At 49.1% G+C, this 27905-nt stretch overlaps 1 protein-coding gene across 1 annotated transcript; it reads left to right on the forward strand.

The window, feature by feature from the left end:
* On the forward strand, nt 1-27622 carry CYP4F22 (cytochrome P450 family 4 subfamily F member 22). The gene is made up of 12 exons (XM_011763998.2): nt 1-222; nt 4385-4529; nt 12255-12308; nt 12429-12556; nt 12766-12887; nt 15414-15681; nt 19074-19140; nt 19253-19382; nt 23187-23320; nt 24486-24550; nt 26019-26101; nt 26639-27622. Exons 1-12 carry the CDS (start codon nt 1-3, stop codon nt 26814-26816), a joined length of 1596 nt encoding a protein of 531 aa, XP_011762300.2. The 3' UTR covers nt 26817-27622.
* The last annotated feature ends 283 nt before the right edge of the window (nt 27623-27905 follow it).

Raw genomic sequence — 27905 nt, forward strand, 5'->3', positions numbered from 1 at the left:
ATGCTGCCCATCACAGACCACCTGCTGCACCTCCTGGGGCTGGAGAAGACAACGTTCCGCATATACGCGGTGTCCACCCTTCTCCTCTTGCTGCTCTTCTTCCTGTTCCGCCTGCTGCTGTGGTTCCTGAGGCTCTGCCGGAGCTTCTACATCACCTGCCGCCGGCTGCGCTGCTTCCCCCAGCCTCCCCGGCGCAACTGGCTGCTGGGCCACCTGGGCATGGTAAGTGTGGCCAGGCAGGACTGGGCTGGGCTGGGCAGGTGCAGGGTAATAGGTAAGGATGGTGGGCCTGCTGGCTTCCCACAGCCTCCCAAGAATCTGGTTGGGGCTAGCAGCAGATTTATATGATGGGGTATGAGGCTGAGGCTCAGAGAGGGCAAGCAGTTTATCCAAGGTCACACAGTTGGGAGGAGGCAGAACTAACTTTAAAGATGAATTATTTTGGGAGGCTGAGGTGGGAGGATTGCTTGAGGCCAGGAGTTTGAGACCAGCTTGGGAAACATAGTGAGACCCCGTCTCTACAAAAAATACAAAAATTAGATGGGTGTGGTGGTACACGCTTGTAGTCTCAGCCACTTGGGAGGCTGAGGTAGGAGGATTGCTTGAGCTTAGGAGTTTGACACTAGCCTGGGCAACACAGTGAGAACCCATCTCTATAAGAAAAATTACAAAAATTAGCTGAGTGCAGTGGTACACACCTGTAGTCCCAGCTACTTGGGAGGCTGAGGCAGGAGGATTGTTTGAGCCTGGGAGTTTGAGGCTGCAGTGAGCTATGATTGCGTCACTGCATTCTAGCCTGGGTGACCTAGTGAGACCCTGTCTCTCTAAGAAAAAAAAAAAAAAAAAGAACTCTCTCTATAATTTTATAGCTATCACTGTAGCAACAGGTACCTTTACCTTTGGAGTTTGGAATCCCAGGGTAGGGATGGAGGTGGGGAGGAGAACACATCCTCTTCTCAGTGTGGTTCCACTGTTCTCCCTTGAATGCTGTGGTCCCAGGTCAGGACTCTTATCCCTTTATTGCATTGAATTTTTTTTTTTTTTTTTGAGACAGGGTCTCGCTATGTTGCCTAGGCTGATCTTGAACTCCTAAGCTCAAGCAATCCTTTGGCCTCAGCCTGCTGAGTCCTTTTTAATTTTGCAGATATGTGCCAAGTATTTTTCCAGACAAATATTAACTCATTCAGTTCTCTTGACAATTCTAGGAAGTAGGTCCCATGACTAGCCCCATTTTGCATGGAAGATTACTGAGGCACAGAGAGGTTAAGTAGCTGACCTTAGGTCACACAGCTTGTAAGTGGCAGAGCTGGGGTTCAAACCCAGCATGTCAAGCTTCAGCCTCCTTGCTCTCAGTTCTACCCTCTGATGCCTCTACTTTCTGTAGTTAGTTTCTAGATGAGATAGGTTGGACTTTTCCTTTTTTTTTTTTTTTGAGACAGGGTCTTTCTCTGTCACCTAGGCAGGAGTGCAGTGGTACAATCATGGCTGACTGCAGCCTCTACCTCCTGGGCTCAAGGGATCCTCCTGCCTCAGCTTCCCAAGTAACTGTGACTGCAAGCCTGCAAGCCCATGCCCCCACACCTGGCTAATTTTTGTATTTTTATTTTTATTTTTATTTTATTTTATTTTTTTTTGAGGCGGAGTCTTCACTCTGTCACCCAGGCTGGAGTGCAGTGGCACCATCTCGGCTCACTGCAAGCTCCGCCTCCCAGGTTCGCGCCATTCTCCTGCCTCAGCCTCCCGAGTAGCTGGGACTACAGGCGCCCACCACCGCGCCCGGCTAATTTTTTGTATTTTAGTAGAGACGGGGTTTCACCGTGTTAGCCAGGATGGTCTCGATCTCCTGACCTCGTGATCTGCCCGCCTCGGCCTCCCAAAGTGCAGGGATTACAGGCGTGAGCCACCGCACCCGGCCAATTTTTGTATTTTTAGTAGAGACAGGGTTTCACCATGTTGGCCAGGCTGATCTCAAACTCCTGACATCACATGAACTACCGTGCTCAGCCTCCCTGTTTTTAGCTCTACTCTCTGATGCCTCTACTTTCTGGATGAGATAGGCTGGACTTTCCCTTTTGGAGTTTTCTCCTTCATTTCTTCCATCCCCTCCCTTGCTCAGGCCTTATCCTCTCCTGATGGTCCATGGTCTAGCCTCCTCCTTGAGTTCCTACCTCCAGTTTCATCCCTTTAGTCCATCTCCCATCCTGGCCCCAGAGGGATTCTTGGATCCAACCACATCCCTGCCCCTGCTCACACACCCTCCATGGCTCCCTACTGCCATTCAGAAAAAGGCTGGTGTTCAAGGCCCTTTTGGCTCCAGCCTCTATCCTCCTCACTTGTTCCACCATCCCTCCCTAGCTCCATAAAATCACTTCCCACTTCTGTAACAAGGCTCCCACCTCCAAGGCCTTTGCCAAAACTATACTCTCTGTCCAGGTATCCTTCTCTGCTAGATCACCTTCTACTCATTTTTCATGCCTCATCTCCAATGCCCTTACTCTAGAAAGCCCTCTCTGGATTTGATGGTTGTCCTAGAGGGAGTGGCCAGGCTCTAGTGCCTGAAGGAGTCGGTCAGGGCCAGCTCTAAAGCCCAGCCTTGACATTGTATGTCCAACCCAGCTCCTGGGCCCACGGGGGCTGGGTGAGGCTGCAATTGAGGCTTGGGTGTGGACACAATCAGGGCTGAGCCTGACGGAGAAGGAGACACAGGAGCTAGAAAGGGGTCACTTGTTGCTTTACTCATTTGGCAATTGCTGAACCTTATCACCGGCTAGGCGCTGGGTTAGGCTCCTTTGTATCTGAACTCTTCTCTAATTCTCACAGCCTGTGAAGTGGGGATGGATCTGTCCTATTTCATGGATTCATACTTTTATAGATTTGAACACAGAGAGGTTAAGTGTCTTGCTCAAAGTCACACAGCACCTGAGGTTGGGTTTGAACTTGGATTTTTCTAACGTTGAGCCTGAAGCTTTCCTGCCTCATACAACAGGTGAGGAAGTGCAGTTTTGTAGCTAGGTGGCCTGGGTTCAGGTACTAGCTTTGCAAATGATGCCAAAGCTTGTCCATATTCCTCTCAACCCATTTTTGGATGCAGTGGCCTGATGTCCAGCCGCCAGCTCCTGCGTTCTAGGGGCTGTCTCTGGTGGCTGGAGCCTATTCTGCAGGTGAAATAAAGGCTGGGCACAGTGGCTCACACCTGCAATCCTAGCACATCGGGAGGCCAAGGCAGGAGAATTGCTTGAGCCTGGGAGTTTGAGACCAGCTTGGGCAACATAGCAAGACCCAGTTTTTACAAAAAATTTTGAAATTAACCGGGCTTGGTGGTGCATGCCTAGAGCCCCAGTGCCTGTTCTGCCACTGTTTGTTCTGTGAGCTTGGGAATTAACTTCCCCAGGAGTGACCCTCAGCCAATGACTCATGGGCATTGGTACATAAATACCCCAGCTCCCTTGCCCTCAGATGGGATGACTCTGAGATGCAATGTGCTACTCTGTCCTCCAAGGCTCCCCAGTGGGACTGAGCCCTGGTTGCCCTTGGTGGCAATTTCCTTGACAACTCATTGTTTACTGGTGGTCTTCTTTCCCTATCTCACTACCCATGTTTTTGGGGACCATCCCCCAAATAAACTACCTGCCCTAGAACCATTGTCTCAGGACTTCCTTCTGGGGGAGCCTAAACCAGAATAGTCACCTACTTAACTTGTAACTTCAGAAAAACCATTCGACCTTGCTGAGTCAAAGCTCACTGCAGCCTCGACTTCCCAAGCTCAGGTGGTTCTCCTGCCTCAGCCTTTTGAGTAGCTGTGATTACAGGCATGTTTTTTTTGAGGTGGAGTTTTGCTCTTGTTGCCCAGGCTGGAGTGCAATGGCATGATCTCGGCTCACTGCAACCTCCGCCTCCTGGGTTCAAACGATTCTCCTGTCTCAGTCTCCTGGGTAGCAGGGATTACAGGCGCCCATCACCAAGCCCAGCTAATTTTAGTATTTTTAGTAGAGACGGCGTTTCACCATGCTGTCCAGCCTGGTCTCGAACTCCTGACCTCAGGTGATCTGCTTGCCTTGGCCTCCCAAAGTGCTGGGATTACAGATGTGAGCCACTACATTTGGCTACTGTTTTTAGCTATTGAACATCAGCCAGAGTCAGGCCCATGCTGGGGCTCTTGCTTTGTTATTTCATGAATCCTTTCTGCTGCCCTCAGAGGGAGAGTTGATTCTTCTCCATTTTTTCAGATGAGGAAATGGAGGCCCAGGGAGGTGCAGCCAGCTGCCTAAAATCATCATGTAGCACTATTGGGCTTGTTTTGAGACTACAGGAGGTGGCAGGAGGAAGGCAGTGGGGGAAGCTGGGGCTGGGTACCTCCTCATTGCTCCTCCCTTACCTCTTGCAGTACCTTCCAAATGAGGCGGGCCTTCAAGATGAGAAGAAGGTACTAGACAACATGCACCATATACTCTTGGTGTGGATGGGACCTGTCCTGCCGCTGTTGGTTCTGGTGCACCCTGATTACATCAAGCCCATTTTGGGAGCCTCAGGTAGGTGCACTGGGCCTCTGAGCTATGTGTGAGTCCTCAACTCCCAGAGCCTATCTGAGATTTTAGACAGGTGGGATATCCAGAGGAAGGGTCATTTGAATAGGGCTTTGAAGGATGAATAAGAGTTCACCAAAGCAAGAATGGCAATCCAGATTGTGAGAACGGTATGGGCAAAGATGTGACAATGACTAAGAGTTCCAGGAACTTCGAGGGAATGTCCATCCATCTGGCAGTCAGAGCAAAGCATGTTTGGACAGGCAGTTTTTCCCCATGGTTTTGTTAAGTAAGTGTTACTCAATCCCTGGCCATGGCACTCCCATCATTTGGTTCTGACACTCCCATTATGGCCAGGACTCTTGGTGACTCAGCCTGCAGCCTGCTGTCATCACTTGGGCTGACTCTGACTGGCAGGGAGGGAGATGTGGAAGAATTGCTTCTTCCTTGTGCAGTCCACACCTATCCCAAGATGTGAGACTCCCAAGTGTGCTTGGCAAGCTCTTGCTCAGCCTTCGACACCCAGCTCCAATGGCTGCCTCCTCCAGGAGTCTTTCCCTGACTTCCCAGACAGACCTATTCTCAGTCCTAACCCTTTGGACCTGGGTATGTCTGTGTCCAGCTCTATCTTCCTCATGAGCGGGACTCTGGATCCTCAGTGTGGCCTTGTGTACCTGGTGTATTAGTTCGTTCTCATGCTGCTATAAAGGATTGCCCTAGACTGGGTAATTTATAAAGGAAAGAGGTTTAACTGACTCAGTTCCGCAGGGCTGGGGAGGCCTCAGGAAACTTACAATCATGGCGGAAGGGGAAGCAAACACGTCCTTGTTCACATGACAGCAGGAAGGAGAAGTGCCAAATTAAAGGGGGAAAAGCCCCGTATAAATTCATCAAATCTCGTGAGAACTCATTCACTATCATGGAAACAGCAGCATGGGGGTAATCTACCCCATGATTCAATTACACCCCCATTGGATGCCTCCATGACACATGGGGATTATGGGAACTATAATTCAAAATGAGATTTGGATGGGGACACAACAAAACCATATTACCTGGGCACCTCCAGAGGTATCAGAGAACACCTGAGAGAGCTCACTCTCAAATGAACCAATGAGCTCCAGTAGATCAGGTGTGGCAGTACACACCTGTAATCCCAACACTTTGGGAGGCTGAGTCAGGAGGGTTGCTTGAGGCCAGGAGTTTGAGACTAGCCTGGGCAACATAGTAAGACCCTGTCCCTCGAAAAAAATAAATAATTACCCAGTGGCACTGATATGCACCTGTAGTCCTGGCTACTTGGGTGGCTGAGATGGGAGGATCACTTGAGCCCAGGAGTTTAAGACCAGCCTGGGTAATCTAACAAGACTCCATCAATGTACAAAAACATTAAAAAATATTAGCTATGTGTAGTGGTGCGTGCCTGTAGTCCCAGCTACTCAGGAGGCTGAGGTGAGAGGATTGCTTGAGCCCAGCAGTTGGAGGCTGCAGTGAGCTGTGATTGCACCACTGCTGCACTCCAGCCTGGGCAACAGAGCAAGACCCTATCTTTACAAAAAAATTTTAAAAATTAGCCAGGTGTAGTGGTGCATGCTTATAGTCCCAGCTACTCAGGAGGCTGAGGTAGGAGGATTGCTTGAGCCCAAGAGGTTGAGGCTGCAGTGACCTATGATTGTGCCACTGCATCCAGCATAGGCAACAGAGTGAGATCCTGTCTCTAAACAAATTTTTAAAAAGTTAAAAAATAATATGGACAGGTACTAATAAAGGTTTTTCTTCTTCTGCCTTTTTAATATATGTTTTTCTTTCTCTTTTCCTCCTTCCCTTTATTCTTCCTCCCTCTTCTCCTCCTTCTATTTCTCTCTCTACTCCTCCTCTTCCCCCCTCCTCCCTTCTCTTCTTCTTCTTCCTCTCCTCCTCCTTCTTCTACTTCTTCTTTCTCCCTCTTCCTCCTCCTCCTCTTCCTCTTCCTCTTCCTCCTCCTTCTTCTTCTCCTTCTCCTTCTTCTTCCCAGAGTGGAGTGCAGTGGCATGATCTCAGCTCACTGCAACCTCTGCCTCCCGGGTTCAAGTGATTCTCCTGCCTCAGCTTCGTGAGTAGCTGGGACTACGAGTGTGCACCACCACACCTGGCTAATTTTTGTAATTTTTTTTTTTTTCCAGTAGAGACGGAAAAAATACCATTCACCATATTGGCCAGGCTGGTCTTGAATTCCTGACCTTAAGTAATCCTCCCCCCTTGGCCTCTCAAAGTGCTGGTATTACAGGTGTGAGTCACAGTGCCCGGCCTCTCTTTTTCTTCTTTCTCCTTCCTCCTCCCTCCTCCTCCCACTCAGAGCATCAGTTTCCTGACCACCATCCTGCCTGGTTCTGAGACTCCAAACAGACCAAGGAGTAGCGCCCCAGGAGGGGCTGGCATGTAGCAGATGCTTAAGCCTCTTGCCCTCCCCTCCTCCAGTGGAGGTTCCCCACCAGAGAAGCCAGATAGGGAACTCCAGGATGGAGAGGGTGGGGCTGTGAGTCAGCCTGGAGTGAGGCCTTTTGGCCCCAGGGTGCCCCCACCTGGAATTACACAGATCAGGCTCCAGTCACAGACTCCACCCCCATCAGGACCTCCTGGGGCCACACCTGGGAATAGCTTGCTGCTCTGAGCTTGGAGCTGCCATAGCCCTTGAGCCGGGAGGAGGGCCCACAGCCTGTTGGAGCCTCAGTTTCCCCTATCATCTTATGGGCCTTTGGACTAGGAAATTTTCATGAGAGAAAGTAGGTAAACGTGCCTTATAGAGAACATCATGATATATAGACATATAATTGTGGCTTGCTTTTATATCATCTTTTTAAAATCGAGGTGAAATTCATGTAACATATAATTAACCATTTACAAGTGAACAATCAGTGGTATTTAGTGTATTCACCATGTTGGGCAACCACCAGCATTCTCCAGCTTCAAAAGTTTTAATCACCCCATAAAAAAACTCTATACCCATTGAGTAATCACTTCCCATTTCCCTCCTCCTCCCGTCCCCTGGTAACCTTGAATCTGCTTTCTGTCTCTATGGATGTGCTTATTCTGGGTACATCATAGAAAGGGAATTACACAAAATGTGATCTTTTTGTGTCTGTTTTCTTTTACTCAACATAATGTTTTTGAAGTTCATTTACGTTGCAGTATGAATCAGTTTCTTCTTCTTTTTTTTTTTTTTTTTTAATTTGAGACAGAGTCTTACCCTGTCACCGAGAGGCTGGAGTGCAGTGGTGCAGTCACAACTCTTTACAGCCTTGAAGTCCTGGGCTCAAGCGATCCTCCTCCTGCCTCAGCCTTCCGAGTAGCTGGAACTGCAGGCACGCACCACCATGCCCAGCTAATTTTTATTTTTATTTTTGTAGAGATGAGGTCTTGCTATATTGTCCAGGTTGGTCGTTAGGGCTGACTTCATTTCACTGTATGGATTTTGTTGTTGTTGTTGTTTATCTGTTCACCTTTTGGCTGTTGTGAATCATGCTACTATGAACATATGTGTTCAAGTTTTGGGGTGGACATATGTTTTCATTTCTCTCTTGGGTAGATACCTAGAAGTAGAGTCGCCAAGTCATATGGTAATTCTGTACTTAACTTTTTTTTTTTTTTTTTTTTTTGAGACGGAGTCTCGCTCTGTCGCCCAGGCTGGAGTGCAGTGGTGCGATCTCGGCTCACTGCAAGCTCCGCCTCTCGGGTTTACGCCATTCTCCTGCCTCAGCCTCCCGAGTAGCTGGGACTACAGGCGCCCGCCACCTCGCGCGGCTAGTTTTTTGTATTGTTTTTTTTGAGACGGAGTCTCGCTCTGTCGCCCAGGCTGGAGTGCAGTGGCCGGATCTCAGCTCACTGCAAGCTCCGCCTCCCGGGTTTACGCCATTCTCCTGCCTCAGCCTCCCGAGTAGCTGGGACTATAGGCGCCCGCTACCGCGCCCGGCTAGTTTTTTTGTATTTTTAGTAGAGACGGGGTTTCACCATGTTAGCCAGGATGGTCTCGATCTCCTGACCTTGTGATCTGCCCGTCTCGGCCTCCCAAAGTGCTGGGATTACAGGCTTGAGCCACCGCACCCGGCCTAATTCTGTACTTAACTTTTTAAGGAATCACCTTGCTGTTTTCCACAGAGGGCTTGCATTAATTTTCTATTAACAGGAAACCTAAACATTTATCTCACAAGTTCTTGATGCCAATAAATCATCATTTTAATCATAGTAATAAAAATAGCCAACAGTCGGTCAATTATATATTTATAGACACACATGTTTAATGAGCACCTACCATGTGCCAGGAACACAAGAGCTTGTTGAGTCTTATAGGGATACCATGAGGGAGGATTTTTCTGTTTTCTCCTTTGGCAGTGGTAACATGTCCAGGCTTACATATCTAGTTAGTGGCAGGGCTGGAATTTGAACGCAGACCTGGCTAGCCCAGAACCCAAGCTCTCAAACACATTGATATGCAGTTTTCTGAGCATGAGTTTCTCCATGCTGGCACTGTGTGGGGGTATTTCATACACCATCTCATCTCATCTCTCCCTCTTTTTTTTTTTCTTTTTAAAGAACATTTTTGTAGAGACAGAGTCTTGCTGTGTTGCCCAGGCTGGTCTTGAACTTCTGGGCTCAAGTGATCCTCCTGCCTCAGCCTCCCAAAGTGCTGGGACTGCAGGTGTGAATCATTGCTCCTGGACTACCATTTCCTTTTTGCCGGAGGGGGAAACTGGTGAGGAACGTGGACACAGACCTTCCTGGCATTGAGTGGTCAGAGTTGGAGTGGAAAAGGAACCTGAGGATGAGAGAGCAATGGTTCAGCTGAGAAGGGAGTTTGGAGAAGGCTTCCTGGAGGAGGTGTCAGTGATGCTGGGCCTTAAAGGATGCCTAGGAGTTTGCCAGAGAAGGAGTCCCAGATGGAAAGTCCTGCCAGTGCACTGATGCAGATGTGCAAAAATTCCAGGGAAATTCAAGTGACTTACGGTGGCTGCAGTGAAGGTGATATGTTGGGGGGAATAGGAAATGAGACTGACAGTTAAGCAGGAACTGGACTGCAAAGTGAATGCACTTGTACTTTATCCTAGGAGTGACAGGGAGCCATGGGAGGTATTTGAACAAGGCAGCTATTGACCAGATCTGGGTGTCAGAAAGATCCCTGTGGAGCCTATCTTGGAGTCCAGAGCGCGGAGAGGAGAGGAGTGACTGGACTCCTGCTTTCCTCTTCAATGCTGCCTCCTCCAGGAAGCCTGCTCTGACTTCCAACAGCCCTTTTTCTGAGCCCTCCTTAGCACCTACCACACTTTCTACCTTCTTGGTAGTTGCATGGCATGCCTCTGCTTCCCTTTCCTGCCCTGCTCAGGAGCTCCTCCAGGGAGGGCATAAAGCTGAGCCATCTGTGGGTCCCCAGCATCACCCAACTTGGGTTGGGCACAGAAAGGCAGCAGAAGAGGTGTGTTGAATGGGAGGATGAGTGGGCAGATGATTATGTACGCAATTGGCCAATTCCTAGGCAGTGTGTGTGTGTAGGTGGCTGAGTCACATTCAGGTAAAAGTGATACCACTCGAATTTCAGATACTTCCTTCCCGGGCCTCTGCCCATTCAGCCCCAAATTTGTTCAGTATATAGAAGGAGAATCCATCCATCCATCCATCCATGCATTCATTCATCCACTCATTCATCCACCATCCACCTATCCACTCATTCATCCATCCGTCCATCCATCCGTCCATCCATCCATTCATCCATCCATCCACCATCCACCCATCCAACCATCCACTCATCCATCCACCATCCACCTATCCACTCATTCATCCATCCATCCATCCATCCATTCATCCATCCATCCACCATCCACCCATCCAACCATCCATTCATCCATCCATCCACCCACCCACCCACCCACCATCTATCCATCTGCTATTCATCCATCCACTTATTCTTCCATCCGTGTACTCATCTGTCCATCTACTCATCCATCCACCCATTTATTCTTTCATTCATCCATCCTTGGATTGACTTACTTATTCATTTAATAAAAACTTATTTAGCACAATATATCAGTGATCAACATGAACCCTTCTGTTAAGGAGCTTGTAACTAAGTGGATACAATCCAGAGTGATTGCTGGGTCAGGGGTGGGGAGAAGCATTCAAATTGAGACTACAGGATGAGGGAAGAGTGTTTGAGGCAGAGAGAGCAACTGGTGGAAAGTCTGAGAGAAGAGAGAGCACGTGGTCTTTTTGGGGAGCTGAGAAAAGTTCTGTGGTGCGGCTGGGCATGGCGGCTTATGCCTGTAATCCCAACACTTTGGGAGGCTGAATTTGGAGGATCACTTGAGCTCAGGAGTTCAAGACCAGCCTGGGAAATATGGCGATACCCTGTCTATACAAAAAATGAACAAATTAGCCAGGTGTGGTGGCGTATGTCTGTAGTCCCAGCTACTCGGGAGGCTGAGGTGGGAGGATCGCTTGAATCTAGGAATTGGAGGCAGCAGTGAGCTATGATCTCACCATACACCCCAGCCTGGGTGACAGAGCGAGACTCCATCTCAAAAAAAAAAAAAAAAAAAAAAAAAAAGGTTATGTGGTGTTAGTTCTGTGATGTCGAATGGGGGATGGAAGACAGAGGTGTGTTGAGAGAGATTTGGACAAAGGCAAATCATTCAGGGCTTTGAAAATGGGCTGGTATGTGAGGGTGATGGGTGTGTAAGCAGGAAGGGGCATGGTCAGATCTGATAGTCAGATGAGATTCTCCTGGGGCCATCATGAGGGACACACTGGAGAGGGCGAGGCTGGAGGCTGGGAGCACAGGAGGTGTGATTCAGATGACCTGCTTGAGCTGGCAGAAAAAAAAGGGGGTGGATTAGGGGAAGGCTCAGGTGAAGAAGGCTATTCTGGAGAGACAGCTCAGCCTGACCAAAGGTTCGGAGGTGATCCACAGCATGTGATGAGAATAGGGTTATCTGGTGTATGTTGAAGGATGAGGTGGGAGAGGCATACAGGGACCAGATGGAATTGGGTTTCAATGCCAGGCTGAACCTGAACTTTTTACAAGCGCAATGGGGAGCCATGGGAGGCGTTTGAGCAGGGAAGGCTCATATTGAGATCAGTGTTTTATAAGGATTTTTCTCGGGTAGGTGTGGAGGATGGACTGGAGGAATACAGTGGGAGGTCAGAGCCCAGTGAGGAGGCCTAAGGAAGTCATAAGCAAAGGTCAAGAGTTAGAACTCTGTTTTGAGGCCAGGCGTGGTGGCTCATGCTTGTAATCCCAGCACTTTGGGAGGCTGAGGTGGGTGGACCACTTGAGGTTAGGAGTTCGAGACCAGTCTGGCCAACATGGTGAAACCCTGTCTCTGCTAAAAATACAAACAAATTAGCTGGGCATGATGGTGGGCACCTGTAATCCTAGCTACTCAGGAGGCTGAGGCAGGAGAACCACTTGAACCTGGAAGGCAGAGGTTGCAGTGAGTGAAGATTGCACCAGTGCACTCCAGCCTGGGTGACAGAGTGAGACTCTGGAAAGAAAGAAAAAGAAAGAAAGAAAGAAAGAAAGAGAGAGAGAGAGAGTGAGAGAAAGAAAGAAAGAAAGAAAGAAAGAAAGAAAGAAAGAGAAAGAAAGAAAGACAAAGAAAGGAGAGAGAGAGAGAGAAAGAAAGGGAAAGAAAGAAGGGAGGGAAGGAAGGAAGGAAGGAAGGACTCTATTTGGAGTCATCATTGGCCCTTTGCCCTCCACAGCTGCCATCGCCCCCAAGGATGACCTCTTCTATGGCTTCCTAAAACCTTGGCTAGGTGAGTGTCCAGTGGGTAGGCTGGGGCTGGGGCTTCAGAGAAGAGAGGGAAGAGCGTGGGGTTCCTTGGAGGTTTTCAGAGTAACAGGAGAGGTCCCTAACCTCAGTCTTCTGGGCCCAGGGGATGGGCTGCTGCTCAGCAAAGGTGACAAGTGGAGCCGGCACCGTCGCCTGCTGACACCTGCCTTCCACTTTGACATCCTGAAGCCTTACATGAAGATCTTCAACCAGTGCACTGACATTATGCATGTGAGTCCCAAGGCTTTGTGGGAAGAGGGTGTCCTGGGAGTGAGGCTTGTCCAGGCTCCAACTCATGCATGGGCAAGCCATGTGATGTCAGGAGGCCTCACTGGCTTTATCTATAAAATGAGCTCGTAGTGAAAATGCAGTCGGGTCCTTGTTAGGCTGACTCCCTGTCTCTGGTTTCCATGCATAGTCACTATGTATCTCTCTTCCAGGCTAAATGGCGGCGTCTGGCAGAGGGCTCAGTGGTCTCCCTTGATATGTTTGAGCATATCAGCCTCATGACCCTGGACAGTCTTCAGAAATGCGTCTTCAGCTACAACAGCAACTGCCAAGAGTGAGTGTGACCCTTCTTGGGACTGTGGAGCCAGCTGCTCTAGGGGCAAGATAGTGGCAGGAGAAAGGGAACTCCCAGGCATTAGACAACTCTGGCCTGTGGGAGCTCTGCCACAGATGGGCCGTGTGGTTCCAGGAAACTGACCATCTCTCTGAGCTTCACTTTTTTTAAATAAAAAAAAAAATGGACATCATAATTCCTTCCCCAGAGTCATTGTGTGAGAATTAAATGAGATAATGTGAATCAATGGCTTGGTATATAGTAGGTAATGTTAGTAAATGCTAGTATTTTTTCATTCCACTATGAAGAGTGTGTGGTCTTTGGACAGTGTCCTCCCCACTTTCTGAGGCTCAGTTTCCTTATTTGTAAAAAAAGGATGTCAATCTCTTACTCTCTGAGAGATGCTTTAAGGATAAAATGACGTAGCACTGCCCTGGCACATAATTGATGCTCAGAGAATATTTGTTGAGTAAATGAATCAAATAATCAATGCCTTGGTTCATTCATTCATTCATTCATTCATCAAATATTCATTATGCACCTACTATGTGCCTGGCACCATGATATTGCTGCTGAGGACAGGGTGGTGAACAGCAGATAGTCACAGTTCTGTGAAGTTTATAGTCTAAGTGGGGACATAAGGAATAAGGGAGACAACTAATGCAAAGCTTGCCACACATAGTAGGTCCTCAGTAACAAGCTAATGACTTTGTTACTCTAGGCATTATAGGGACGTGTTCCAGTTGGATAAGGCAGAGATGGTCTTAGTAATTAAATAACTAAAGATGGCTTTAGAAATTAAATAATTAATTAATCCAAGAAATATTTACTGAGTGCCTAGTAAGGGCCAGCCCTGAACTAGGTGCTGGGAACACCATAGTCAACAAGAAAGACAAGATGTTGCTTCTCTAGAACTTCCATTTCAGTAGGAAGACAGGCAGTAACCATGAACAAGTAAGTAAACAAGAAAACGACAGACTGCAATAAGGGCATAAAAACAAGCCCACTTCAGGACTGAGGACAGCTCCCTGCAAGCATGCTTCACCCATTATTATTATCATTATTATTTTAATACAAGCTTTATTGAGAGACAATTCACATACTATACAATTTACTCACTTAAAGAATACACCTGAATTGCTTTTAGTATATCCAGAGTTGTGCAACCATTACTATAATCAATTTTAGAATATTTTCATCAATCCTCCCCCTACTCCAAGAAACTTCATACACTTTAGCAACCCTTGCCCTTTCCTTTCTCCTTCAGGTCTAGACAATCACCAATCTACTTTCTGTCTCTATAGGTTTGCCTATTACGGATATTTCACACAGATGGTATCATACAGACTTTTGTGTCTGGCTTGTTTCACCCAGCATAATGTTTTAAAGGCTCATCCATATTGTAGCATGTATCGGTTATGTATTTCTTTTCATTGATGAATAATATTCTATTTACCACATAATACCACATTTTGTTTATCCAGTCATCCATCGATAGACATTGTTTCCACTTTTTGACTACTATGAATAATGCTGCTATTAACATTCATGCACAAACTTTTGTGTGAACATGTATTTTTAATTATCTTGGCTATATACCTAGGAGCAGAATTGCTGGGTCATATGGTAATTCCAATTTAAACGTTTTGAGGAACTGCTAAACTTTATTTCAGTGGGTTTCAACATGGTACAAAGTGGTTGTACCATTTTGCTCTTCCAACCAGTGAGTGTGAGAGCTCCAGTTTCTCCACATACTCACTAACACTTGCTTGTTGTTGTTGTTGTTGTTTTGTTTGTTTGCTTTTGAGATAGGGTATTGCTCTGTTGCTCAGGCTGGAGTGCAGCCCAACACTTGTTACTATAAGTTTTGATTTTAGTCATCTTAGTGGGGTGAAGTAGTATCTCATCGTGGCTTTGATTTGCATTTCTCTGGTGACCAGTGCTGTTAAGTATCTTTTCACATTCTCATTGGTCATTTCTGTCTTTTTTGGAGAAATGCCTATTCATATCCATTGCCCATTTTAAAGTAAGTTTTAAGAATTCTTTATTTATTTTAGGTACTAATCCCTTATCAGATATATAATTTGCAAATATTTTCTCCCATGCTGAGGAGTGTAGCCATTTAGCTTTAGTGATGCTACAATGACTATGCCTATGTTGAAAGTCCTTATCCCTCTTTGGGCCTGTTTAAAAATATATATAGGACCGAGTGTGGTGGCTCAGGCCTGTAACCCAGCACTTTGGGAGGCCGAGGCTGGAGGATCGCTTGAGCTCATGAGTTCGAGGCTGTGGTGGGCTATGATTATGCCGCTGTACTGCAGCCTAGGTGACAGAGCAAGACCCTATCTAAAAACTAAATGAATTAAAAATAGAGTTAATATAGGGTTTCTCTTTGTTATCTACTCAATGGGGAGTGAAGGCTTATCTTAGCCAAGCCATGGGTCTTAGCCATGGGTCTTAGCCAAGCCATGGCTGGGCTGTGCTGGGGGAAGGGGCTACACTCATGGCTTCCTTTCTCCCTGGCAGGAAGATGAGTGATTATATCTCCGCTATCATTGAACTGAGTGCTCTGGCTGTCCGGCGTCAATATCGCTTGCACCATTACCTCGACTTCATTTACTATCGCTCGGCGGATGGGCGGAGGTTCCGGCAGGCCTGTGACATGGTACACCACTTCACCACTGAAGTTATCCAGGAACGGCGGCGGGCACTGCGTCAGCAGGGGGCCGAGGCCTGGCTTAAGTCCAAGCAGGGGAAGACCTTGGACTTCATTGATGTGCTGCTCCTGGCCAGGGTGAGGCTGGGCCCTGGAGGGTGGAGCCCTGCCCTCGATGGCCTCTCTAGGAATTGCGTATAAAATGATAAATGTTAGAACTCCATTAGGCGTTGTGGCTCACATGTGTAATGCTAGCACTTTGGGAGGCCGAGGAGGGAGGATTGCTTGAGCCCTGGAATTGGAGATCAGCCTGGCAACACAGGGAGACCCTGTCTCTACAAAAAATCAATAAGTTGGGTGTGGTGCTGCATGCCTACGGTCCCAGCTACTTGGGAGGCTGAAGCAGGAGTGTGGCTTGAGCCCAGGAGTTGGAAGCTGCAGTGAGCTATGATGGTGCCACTGCACTCCAGCCTGGGCAACAGAGCGAGACTCTGTCTCAGAACAAAACAAAACAAAACAAAACAACACACACACGCAAAACAAAAAAAAATTCACATGGGTCTGGGATGGGGTCAGAACATGTAAGACTCACTGGGTGAGTTTTCTTGGGCTGCTATTACAAAGTATCACAAACTAAATAGCCTAAACATCAACAATTTATTCTCTCACAGTTCTGGAAGCTAGAAGTCCAAGATCAAGGTATCTGCAGGGCTGGTTTCTTCTAAGGGCCATGAAGGATGAATCTGATCCAGGCCTTGCTCCCTGGCTTGCAGAAGGCTGTCTTCTCCCTATGTCTGCGGATCATCTTCCCTCTGTGCCTGTCTCTGTCTTCTTCTCTTTGTATAAGGACACCAGTCACATTGGATTAGGGCCCTGCCCTAATGAGTTCATTTTGTCTTGATTACTTCTGCAAAGACCTCTCTCCAAACATGGTCATAGTCTGAGGTATTGGAAGTTAGGACTTATGAATTCTAGCGGTGGGGTGGGGTGGGGGTGGGGGTGGGGGTAGGAGTGGGCAGGGCACCATTCAGCTCATCAAAATTGCAAAAATGAAATATATGACCTTGGGCCGGGTGCGGTGGGTCACACCTGTAATCCCAGCACTTTGGGAGGCTGAGGTGGGCGGATCACCTGAGGTCGGGAGTTCCAGACCAGCCTGACCAACATGGAGAAACCCCGTCTCTACTAAAAATACAAAATTAGCCAGGTGTGGTGGTGCACACCTGTAATCCCAGCTACTTGGGAGGCTGAGGCAAGAAAATCGCTTGAACCTGGGAGCTGGAGGTTGCGGTGAGCTGAGCTCATGCCATTGCACTCCAACCTGGTCTGCAAGAGTGAAACTCCGTCAAGAAGGAAGGAAGGGAGGGAGGGAGGGAGGGAGGGACATGACCTTGAAGAGATGAGACACTTGTATGGTCACTCACTGGTGAAGGAAGGAAGGAAGGGAGGGAGGGAGGGAGGGAGGGAGGAAGGGACATGACCTTGAAGAGATGAGACACTTGTATGGTCACTCACTGGTGTGTCTGTGGACCTTTTGGGTTCTGGATTCAAATAGTCCTGGATTCCAGTCCTGGCTCTGTCGCTTAGTGGATGTTTGACCTTAGTCATATGACTTGTCTTCCCGAGCCTCAGTTTCTCCTTTTATACCATGGTGATCATAAAACCTGATCACAAGGTTGTCAGGCATCCAGTGGGATGTTTGGTGTTAGAGGCTGCTCAAGAAATAGGAACTCCCTTCTTCTCCTCACTGTTGACTTTCTGTCCCTCTTTCCATCTTTCTTTTCTTTTTTCTTGTTTTTTAAAAATTTAATTTAAAGTTCTAGGATAAGCTGGGCGCAGTGGCTCATGCCTGTAATCCCAGCACTTTGGGAAGCTGAGGCGGGAGGATCACCTGAGGTCAGGAGTTCGAGACCAGCCTGGCCAACATGTTGAAACACCGTCTCTACTAAAAAGAGAAAAAAAAATTAGCCGGGCGTGGTGGCATGCGCTTGTAATCCCAGCTCCTCTGGAGGCTGAGGCAGAAGAATCGCTTGAACCTGGGAGGCAGAGGTTGTAGTGAGCCAAGATTGTGCTACTGCACTCCAGCCTGGGAACAAGAGAGAAACTCTGTCTCAAAAAATATTTTTTTACATTAAATTAAATTTAAAGTTCAAGGAGACATGTGTTGGGCGTGCAGGTTTGTTACCTAGGCAAACATGTGCCATGGTGGTTTGCTGCACCTATCAACTCATCACCTAGGTATTAAGCTCTGCATGCATTTGCTATTTATCCTGATATTCTCCCTCCTACTGCCGCCCTGATAGGCCCCAAATGTGTGTTGTTTCCCTCCCTGCGTCCGTGTTTTTTCATTGTTCAGCTCCCACTTATAAGTGGGAACATGTGGTGTTTGGTTTTCTGTTCCTGCCTTAGATTGCTAAGGATGATGGCTTCCAGCTCCATTCAGGTCCCTGCAAAGGACATAATCTTGTTCCTTTTTATGGCTGTATAATAATATTCCATGGTATATATGTACCACATTTTCTTTATCCAGTCTTTCATCGATGGGCATTTGGGTTGATTCCTGTCTTTGTTATTGCGAATAGTGCTGCAATGAACATACGTGTGCATGTATCTTTATAATAGAATGATTTATATTCCTTTGGTTATATACCCAGTAATGGGATTGCTGGGTCAAGTGGTCTTTGAGGAATTGCCACACTGTCTTCCACAATGGTTGAACTAATTTACATTCCCATCAACAGTGTAAAAGTGTTCCTATTCCTCCACAGCCTCACCAGCATCTCTCACCCAGGGTCTTGCTCTGTCACCCAGGCTGGAGTGCAGTGATGCAGTCATGGTTCACTGGAGCCTTGACCTCCTGGGCTTAATCCTCCTGTCTCAGCTTCACCAGTAGCTGGGACTACAGGCATGCATCACCACGCCTGGCTAATTTTTTTTTGTAGAAATGGGGTCTCACTATGTTGCCCAGGCTGGTCTTGAACTCCTAGGCTCAAGAGATCTTCCCAACTTGGCCGCCCAAAGTGTTGGGATTACAGGCGTGAGCCACCAGGCTGGGCACTTTCCATCTTTATTAGACAAGTTGCATATTTCCATCTTCCTGGAATAATTCCCCCCACAGCTTGGCTTAAGAGAGAGAAAGAGGGAAACCAGGTGTGGTAGCTCACGCCTGTAATCCCAGAACTGGGAGGATGAGGCAGGTGGATCACTTGAGGCCAGGAGTTCGAGACCAGCCTGGCCAATATGGCGAAACTCCATCTCTACTAAAAATATAAAAATTAACTGTGAGTGGTGGCATGTGCCTGTAATCCCAGCTACTCGGGAGGCTGAGGCACGAGAATCACTTGAACCTGAGAGTCGGAGGCTGCAGTAAGCCAAGATTGCGCCACTGCACTCCAGCCTGGGTGATAGAGTGAGACTCTGTCTCAACAACAACAACAAAAAGATGGGGGGAGATATCTGAGTTTTGAGGAACCCCTAGGATGCAGAGGGTGGGATGAAGTGGGCTGAGCACCCTCTACTGCCCATTCCAGGATGAAGATGGAAAGGAACTGTCAGACGAGGATATCCGAGCTGAGGCAGACACCTTCATGTTTGAGGGTGAGGATGTGGGGTGAGGCTGGAGGAGGGCAGGAAGGGGCATCATTGGCTGCAGATAGCATCTCTGCTTTCTTCAGGCAGCCTCCATTCAGATACCGTCATCCACCTGCAGGTCACGACACAACATCCAGTGGGCTCTCTTGGGTGCTGTTCAATTTGGCAAAGTATCCAGAATACCAGGAGAAATGCCGGGAAGAGATTCAGGAAGTCATGAAAGGCCGGGAGCTGGAGGAGCTGGAGTGGTGAGTGTGAGCTCAGGGGAATGGAGGGGGCAGGTTGAGGCCAGAACCTTGGGTGTAAGCCTCTTCTCTCCCACTTACTGATGGTGTGACCTCAGACAAGCCACTTTAGCTTCCTGAATTGCAATTTCTTCAACTATAAAATGGGCGTGGTGATAGTGCCTATGCCTGCCTCATAATGCAGAAATTCTCAAAGTGTCCTGGTCAGCAGTTATTGAAATAATGCTGCATAACAAACAGCTCCCAAACTTAGTGGTTTACAGCCAGCAGTTATTTATTGCTTTTGTATGCACATATTTCTTGCTCTTGTCTGCTCATTACTCTAGTTGCTGCTGCTCTTGGCTAAGTGGAGTGGAGTTGCTTCCAAACTAAGAGCTGGGTTCAGATCTGCTTCATATACTTCCTCTCTGTTCTCTTTGGACCAGAGGCTACCCTGGGTCGTGCTCTTCTCAAGGCAGATTCCAGAAGCACAAAAAGTCACGAAATTTAAAAGCTTTGCTTGGGCCGGGCGAGGTGGCTCACGCCTGTAATCCCAGCACTTTGGGAGGCCGAGGTGGGCGGATCACCTGAGGTCAGGAGTTCGAGATCAACCTGACCAACATGGTGAAACCCCATCTCTACTAAAAATACAAAAATTAGCCAGACATGGTGGCGGGTGCCTGTAATCCCCCCTACTCGGTAGGCAGAGAGAGGAGAATCACTTGAACCTGGGAGGTGGACGTTGCTGAGGTTGCACTGCACTCTAGCCTGGGCTACAAGAGTGAAACTCTGTCTCAAAAAAAAAAAAAAAAAGATGAAGTAAATAAATAAATAAATAAAATAAAAATAAAAGCTCTGCTGGCACTAGAGCATTGCGCTGGCTAACAAGTCATGTGACCAAGCCCAGCATGAATGGGGCAGGACATATATATACTCCACTCACCTGAGCAGAAGGCACTGCAGAATCATACGACAAAGGGTACAGGTATATAGTTCTAATTCAGGGAGGAAGTGGAGAATCAGAACAAATAACCCAGTCTCTATCAGATTTATGCTATGTCGAGCTGATTCTGGGTGATGAAAAGAAAACACAGCGTTAGACTGGGCGCGGTGGCTCATACCTGTAATCCAAGTACTTTGGGAGGCCGATGGGGGTGGATTGCTTGAGCTGAGGTATTTGAGACCAGCCTGGGCAACATGACAAAACCCCGTCTCTACAAAAAAAAAAAAACAAACAAAAATTAGCTGGGCGGGGTGGTGCATGCCTGTAGTCCCAGCTACTTGGGAGGCTGAGGTGGGAGGATTGCTTGAAGCCAGGAAGTGGAGGCTGTGGTGAGTCAAGATTATGCCATGCACTCCAGCCTGGGTGACAGAGTGAGACCCTGTCTCAAAAAAAAAAAAAAAAAAAAAGGAAAACAAAGCCACAGCATTAAATAGCATCAACTCACATAGTGAGAAAGTTCCTTTAGGTTCTATTTCAACCTTTTACATTATGGCCTCAGGGGTACATGCTCAGTGGGGTGCAACTGTATCCTGAACGCTTTGCTAATCTTCCTTTTTAACAAAGGGAGAAGATGTCTCAGGTTTAGAGAGTTGAGCAGGAGTTGGTGTACAGCCACAATTTAATAACATGCTACTGCTTTCACAGTGGTGTTTGTATGGATGAATACCTTTATGCCAGGGAGGCTGTTCGCCCTTTATAGCAAGATGAAGTTTATTTTTTTTGAGACAGGCTGGAGTGCAGTGGCACAATCACCACTCAATGCAGCCTCAAACTCCTGGGGTCGGGCAATCCTCCTGCCTCAGCCTCCTGAGTAGGTGGGATCACAGGTGTGTGCCACCACAACTGGCTAATTTTTGAAGTTTTTTTTTTTTAGAGATGGGGACTCGCTGTATTGCCCAGGCTGGTCTCAAATCCCTGAGTGCAAGTGATCCTCTTACTTTGGCCTCGCAAAGTGCTGAGATTATAGGCGTGAGCGACTGTGCCCAGCCATGAAATTTCTTTGAAAGAGAACCTGGGTTGGGTGAGGTGGCTCATGCCTGTAATCGCAGCACTTTGTGAGGCCGAGGCGGGTGGATCACTTGAGGCCAGAAATTCAAGACCAACCTGGGCAACATGGTGAAACCCTGTCGCTACTACAAATACAAAAATTAGCCGGGTGTATTGGTGTGTGCTTGTAATCCCAGCTGCTTGAGAGGCTGAGGCGTGAGAATTGCTTGAACCTGGGAGGCGGAGGTTGCAGGGAGCCGAGATCATGCCACTGCACTCCAGCCTGGACGAAACAGCAAGACTCCACCAAAAAAGAAAGAGAACCTGTTGATTTAAAGAAACTAATCTAATCTAGAACATGAACCAAGAGTTATCATTAGCCCAATTTTGGGCCCTAAAGTCCAAAGGAAAAAATATTAAGTCAATAATATAATAAGGAGATAATGCCCTTTTCTCTCTCTCTTTCTCTCCTTCCTCTCTCCCCTTCCTTCCTTCCTTCCTTCCCTCCTTCCTTCCTTCCCTCCTTCCTTCCTTCCTTCCTTCTTTCCTTCCTTCCTTCCTTCCTTCTTTCCTTCTTTCTTTTCCTTCTTTCCTTCTTTCTTTCTTTTTAGATAGGCTCTCGCTCTGTGGCCCAGGCTGGAGTACAGTGGCATGATCGTAGCTCACTACAGCCTCCTGAGTAGTTGGGACTACAGGTGTGTGCCATCATGCCCAGCTCATTTTTAAACTTTTGGTAGAGTTGGGGTCTCTGTTGCCCAGGCTGGTCACGAACTCCTGGGCTCAAGTTATTCACCTGCTTCAGCCTCCCAAAGTGCTGGGATTACAGGTATGAGCCACCATGCCTGGCCTGCACCAGTTTTTTTTTTTTTTTTAAGACAAGAGTCTCACTCTGTCACCCAGGCTGGAGAGTAGGGGTGTGATCTCATCTCACTGCAATGTCCGCCTTCTGGGTTCAAGTAACTCTTTTGCCTCAGCCTCCCCAGTAGCTGAGACTACAGGTGCACACCACCACACCCTCAGCTAATTTTTGTGTTTTTTAGTAAAGATGGGGTTTCGCGATGTTGACCAGGCTGATCTTGAACTCCTGACCTCAGATGATCCGCCCACCTCGGCCTCCCTAAGCGTTGGGGTTACAGGCCAGAGCCACCGCACCTATCCTGCACCAGTTTTTTAAGTACAGAAATGGACCATATAAACTGACATATTGCTGTTGCCCTGAGTCCCCTTGGCTGTCCTCGCACCTCACCTAGGTGCACCTGGGCCTCCACATAATTCATCAATTAAAGACTTAATGCTGGGCCCAGCAGAGGGCCCAGTGCTAGTGCTATTCTGAGTGGTCTGTGCTCAGATACTTTGCATCCTAAGTATTAGTACTGGCCGGGTGCTGAGGCTCATGTCTGTAATCCCAGCACTTTGGGAGGCCGAGGTGGGTGGATTGCCTGAGGTCAGGAGTTTGAGACCAGCCTGGCCGACATGGTGAAACTCCGTCTCTACTAAAAATACAAAAATTAGCTAGGCGTGGTGGCGCATGCCTGTAATCCCAGCTACTCAAGAGGCTGAAGCAGGAGAATCGCTTGAACCTGCGAGGCTGAGGTTGCAGTGACCCGAGATACACAAAACACTAAATATTAGTACTGCCCACCTGTGCATAAGACAACTGCAAATGTCAGAAGTTGGGGTAAGTCTAAAATCCTAGACTGGTTTCCTGCCCAGCTGCCCCTGAGTGTGTGTGTATGTGTGTGCATGTGTGTATGTGTGTGCATGTGTGTGTGTGTGTGTGTTTCATGGAGGTGGTGTCCTGGTGGTTCGGCTTCTAGTTATATCTCCATTCTCCCCAGGGACGATCTGACTCAGCTGCCCTTCACAACTATGTGCATTAAGGAGAGCCTGCGCCAGTACCCACCTGTCACTCTTGTCTCTCGCCAATGCACGGAGGACATCAAGCTCCCAGACGGACGCATCATCCCCAAAGGTGCCCGCCATGTTCCCCCCTGCTGCTGGTGCACTGCCTCCAATGCTGTGGCTGCTCTGTTGTCCACAGGGGCCTGGCCATGCCTGCCCTAGGTGCACTATCTCTGCAGATGGGGCAGCTCTCTGTGTGCCTGCTGCTTCTGGGGTATTGGAGGAAACGCAGTTGTGTGTGCAGGGAGGTAGAGCCCAGTTAGTCCAGGTGGAAAGGAAGGAAGCAGAGTCACAGGGATGGGCCTGTGAGGGTGCAGTTGGGGAGGGTCTGTTTCATTCAGTTGCCAGTTACTCCCTGGAGACCAAGCCCTGTCTTGGTGGATACTGGGGACCCTGGCTCAGGTTTTGAGCATTGCCCATTCTGGGGGAGATACAGCAGGGCACAGATGTTCCCAGGCATATGGAATCAGGAATGGGCTAAAGGGAGAGACAGGGGCTGGAGTAGCTCAAATATGGGGAGGAATGCAGGGAGGGCTGCCTGGAGGAGGGAATGTGGGAGGTGAGGCTTGGAGTGTGGAAGTAAAAGAGTGAGCATGTTTATGGAGTAGAGCCTCAGGATGCAGATTGTGAAAGGCCTGGACAGGTGATGGCGTTTGAACTCAATCCTGGGGGTAGCAGGGAGCCAATGTAGGTGCTTGAGCTGAAGAGCAATGTCAGATCTGCGAGTAAGAAAGATCCCAATGTGGCCAGTGTGGCAGCCAGAAAGAAGATGATAGGGTTCTCCTAGGGAAAGGCAGGAAGAGTGTATAGGGCAGCAGAATTTTTTTTTTTTTTTTGAGACAGAGTCTCGCTCTGTCACCCGGGCTGGAGTGCAGTGGCCGGATCTCATCTCACTGCAAGCTCCGCCTCCCGGGTTCACGCCATTCTCCTGCCTCAGCCTCCCGAGTAGCTGGGACTACAGGCGCCCGCCACCTCGCCCGGCTAGCTTTTTGTATTTTTTAGTAGAGACGGGGTTTCACCGTGTTAGCCAGGATGGTCTCGATCTCCTGACCTTGTGATCCGCCCGTCTCAGCCTCCCAAAGTGGCAGCAGAATTTTTTAGAGGAGGATGGACAGAAGGTGGTGGCAGATGGCTCATGGGAACATCATGGCTCTAGGGAGACCCAAGGTGGGGGGGATGTTTCTGGAGGAGGCCCTGGCTCCCCTTGGCCCCACTGATCCCATCTTTCCCCATAGGAATCATCTGTTTGGTCAGCATCTATGGAACCCACCACAACCCCACAGTGTGGCCTGACTCCAAGGTGAGTGCCTGCCCCAATCCTCCCTGCCTTCAGGTCCTCCCCTCCCCTGCGCCCCAGGGAGCCAGAGAGCAGGGCCAGTTGCAGGGCCTGAGTGCACACACTCCTCACCACTCCGCATTTAGCCATTTATTCACCTGCTCATTGTTAATGCATTAGGGCAGAAAATATTTATTGAGCACCTACTGTGTGCCAGAGTGTGTGCTGGGCTCTGAAAATAGAGGATGATACTGTCTTTGTCTTCACGGGGCTCACAGTGAAGTTTTGGGGAAGATAATAATCAAATAAATAAGATTTTGGGTATTGATACATGCACAAAATAAAGAAAAACTGGGCCAGTTCCGGTTTACAGGCGCAGTGGTTCACGCTTGTAATCCCAGCACTTTGGGAGGCTGAGGTGGGAGGATTGCTCGGGCCCAGGAGTTTGAGGCCAGCCTGGGCAACACAGCGAGACCCCCATCTCTACCAAAAAGGAAAAAGTTGGCCCAATGTGGTGGCTTGTGTCTGTAATCCCAGTGCTTTGGGAGACCAAGGTGGGAAAATTGTTTGAGGCCACAAGTTCCAGCTCAGCCTAGCCTGGGTAACACAGTGAGACCCCATTTCTAAAAAAAAAAAAAAGTTAGCCAGCCATGGTGATGCACACCTGCAGTGCCAGCCACTCAGGAGGCTGAGGCAGGAGGATCGCTTGGGCCCAGCTGCAATAGCTATGGTTATTTATTTATTTTTTTGAGAGAGTCTTGCTTTGTTGCCCAGGCTGGAGTGCGTGCGGTGGTGTGATCTTAGCTCACTGCAACCTCTACCTCCTGGATTCAAGAGCTTCTCCTGCCTCAGCTTCCCGAGTAGTTGGGATTACAGGCATGTGCCACCACGCCTGGCTAATTTTTTTGTATTTTTAGTAGAGACGGGGTTTCACCATGTTGGCCAGGCTGGTCTTGAACCCCTGAGCTGAGATGAAGCATCTGCCTTGGCCTCCCAAAGTGCTGGGATTACAAGCGTGAGCCACCGCGCCCAGCCTGCAATGAGCTATGATCCTGCTTCTGCACTCCAGCCTGAGTGAGACTCTGACTCTAACAAACAAGCAAACAAAGAGAAACAAAGACAGACAAACAAATAAATAAAAAAAAAGAGATAAAAACTAGTGGATGGGGCACTTTAGCTCGAGTGGTTATGAAAGGGCTTGCTGAGGAGATGTTTGAGCTGAGACCCCAGGGGATGAAGGATCAGGGAGAAACCTGTTCTAGGCAGAGGAAATAGCAAGTGCAAAGGCCCTGAGGTGGAATCTCACTGGTGCGTGTGAACAACAGAAGGAGGCAGGTGTGGCTGCATTGCAGGAAGTGCAAGTTGGAATGGAAGAGGTAGCCCTGAGGTGCTCTCCATCCATCTTTACTGACCGCCAGAGGCTCAGGGAAGGGGGCCAGGCTGGGATGTCTCGGGCAGCCCCCAGACTCATCTCCAGGCTGTTCCTCCCTAGGTGTACAACCCCTACCGCTTTGACCCGGACAACCCACAGCAGCGCTCTCCACTGGCCTACGTGCCCTTCTCTGCAGGACCCAGGTAACCCCTCTATTTCCCCCAGTCCAAGCCAGCTGTGGACGAACAGAGGCAGGGAAAGATCAGGAATGTGCCTCTCAGGAGCAGAGACCAGATGGCACCCAGGCGTCCTTTCTGAAAACCCGGCACCCTCTCCCCAGTGCGCCAGGAGGCCCCCAAATCAGACTCTGCAATAGCATCCTGGGTATTGAGCACCGACAGTGTGTCAGGCCCTGAGTTCTGGGCTCCCACGCTCCCATTGGCTCTATGATGCCTTTGTCCCCGTTTTTACAGATGAAGGAACTGAGACTCAGAGGGGGCGCCATGTATCCAGGACACACAGCTAGTAAGAGGCTGCACCGGGATTCAGACACTCAACCCCAAGGTCACATTAATTGAGCGATTCGTGGGGTCTCACTTTAACCCTCACCCAGCGTGGAGTTTCACTTTAACCCTCACCCAGCCCAGGATGCTTGCTTCATTTTCCAAGGAGGCATGTGACGCCCAGGGACCAGTGCTCACACAGAAGCTGGGCCTGAGCCCTGTCCTCTCTTCCTCCAGGAACTGCATCGGACAGAGCTTCGCCATGGCCGAGATGCGCGTGGTTGTGGCACTAACACTGCTACGTTTCCGCCTGAGTGTGGACCGAACGCGCAAGGTGCGGCGGAAGCCGGAGCTCATCCTGCGCACGGAGAGTGGGATCTGGCTCAAGGTGGAGCCCCTGCCTCCGCGGGCCTGAGCGTGGGCGCGATCCCTGCGGATCCCAGGGGTCCAGGCCCCTCCCAGACGGGCCGAGGCCACGCCCCCGAAGGACCAGGACTCGCCCCAAAGATCCCGAGGGAATAGGCCACTCCCCTCGAAGTTCAGGTTCAGCTCCTGGATGACCAGGCACCGCTGTTGAGCAGCCTGATGGTGCTGGCCACGCCCCTCAAGGCAAGGCTCCGCCCCTTAGGGAGTCTGATCCCGCCCCTTGAGGCTTAGGTCCCGCCCCCTGAGTTCTCACACCTGTCCTGTTTGAGGGACCTGGCTCGGCCCTGCCCACTTGGGCTCAGGCCCCGCCCCCAGGATCCTGCGGATTGAGGGCCTCAGGCCACGCCCCTGCAGAGCCAGGTCTCCAGGACTTGCCCACTGAGCCTTCAGAGGACCTAAGCCCCACCTCTGACTCAGGGCTCACCCCCTACTGGCAGAACCCCTGGCAGGCTTCCAAATTGAGGAAATCTGGAGCCTGACGTCAGCGCTTTTAACCCGGACATCACCCACCTGAGGCCCTCAGCTCATGTGGGCAGACTGCTGAGGCGTGAGGCTGGATCGTAGGGCTCGAGGCTGCTTACTTTTGTTGTTGTTTTGTAAACTCAGACCCCTGTAAGCCCCTTCCTTCCTCCCTTGCCCAAAGACCCTTTGCTGAGTGTTCTGTTTTTGTAGAATAAAAGCAAAGGATGCAGGCCTACCCCACCCTCCACCCCCTAACTCAGCCAGACTCTTACACGTGGAGCCCCCAGCATGGGAATGAGGGGCTCTACCAACTGAGCGAAGCTGCGGGCTAGGAGGCTGGAAAGCCATTTGTCCTAGGACATAAACTCAGATTTTGGGGGTCAGTTTGTGTGTTCATTTATTTCATCAACAGATCACATATTGTTTGCTGGCACTGCTTCAGAACCACAGGCAGGCCCTGATTTCTGCCTTCTCAGGGGGTGGGGGACAGATGTTGAACAAATAATTCCACGTGTAAAGGTTTATTTACAACCCAGGACAGGTGCTCCAAAGGCGAGGCCCCGGGTGCTGGATGAATATAGCAGAGGGATGGGGATAGGTCAGGGAGAACTTCTTC

The sequence above is a fragment of the Macaca nemestrina genome, chromosome 20 (genome assembly GCF_043159975.1).
Source record: "Macaca nemestrina isolate mMacNem1 chromosome 20, mMacNem.hap1, whole genome shotgun sequence".
NCBI lineage: Eukaryota > Metazoa > Chordata > Mammalia > Primates > Cercopithecidae > Macaca > Macaca nemestrina.

What these genes read in the sequence shown, in the direction of transcription:
- CYP4F22 (XM_011763998.2), top strand. Translation starts at nt 1, where the DNA reads ATGCTGCCCATCACAGACCACCTGCTGCACCTCCTGGGGCTGGAGAAG. An exon ending in CGGACGCATCATCCCCAAAG is followed by an intron (nt 23,321 to 24,485) that starts GTGCCCGCCATG and finishes CTTTCCCCATAG; the next exon opens with GAATCATCTGTTTGGTCAGC. An exon ending in CCCTTCTCTGCAGGACCCAG is followed by an intron (nt 26,102 to 26,638) that starts GTAACCCCTCTA and finishes CTCTTCCTCCAG; the next exon opens with GAACTGCATCGGACAGAGCT.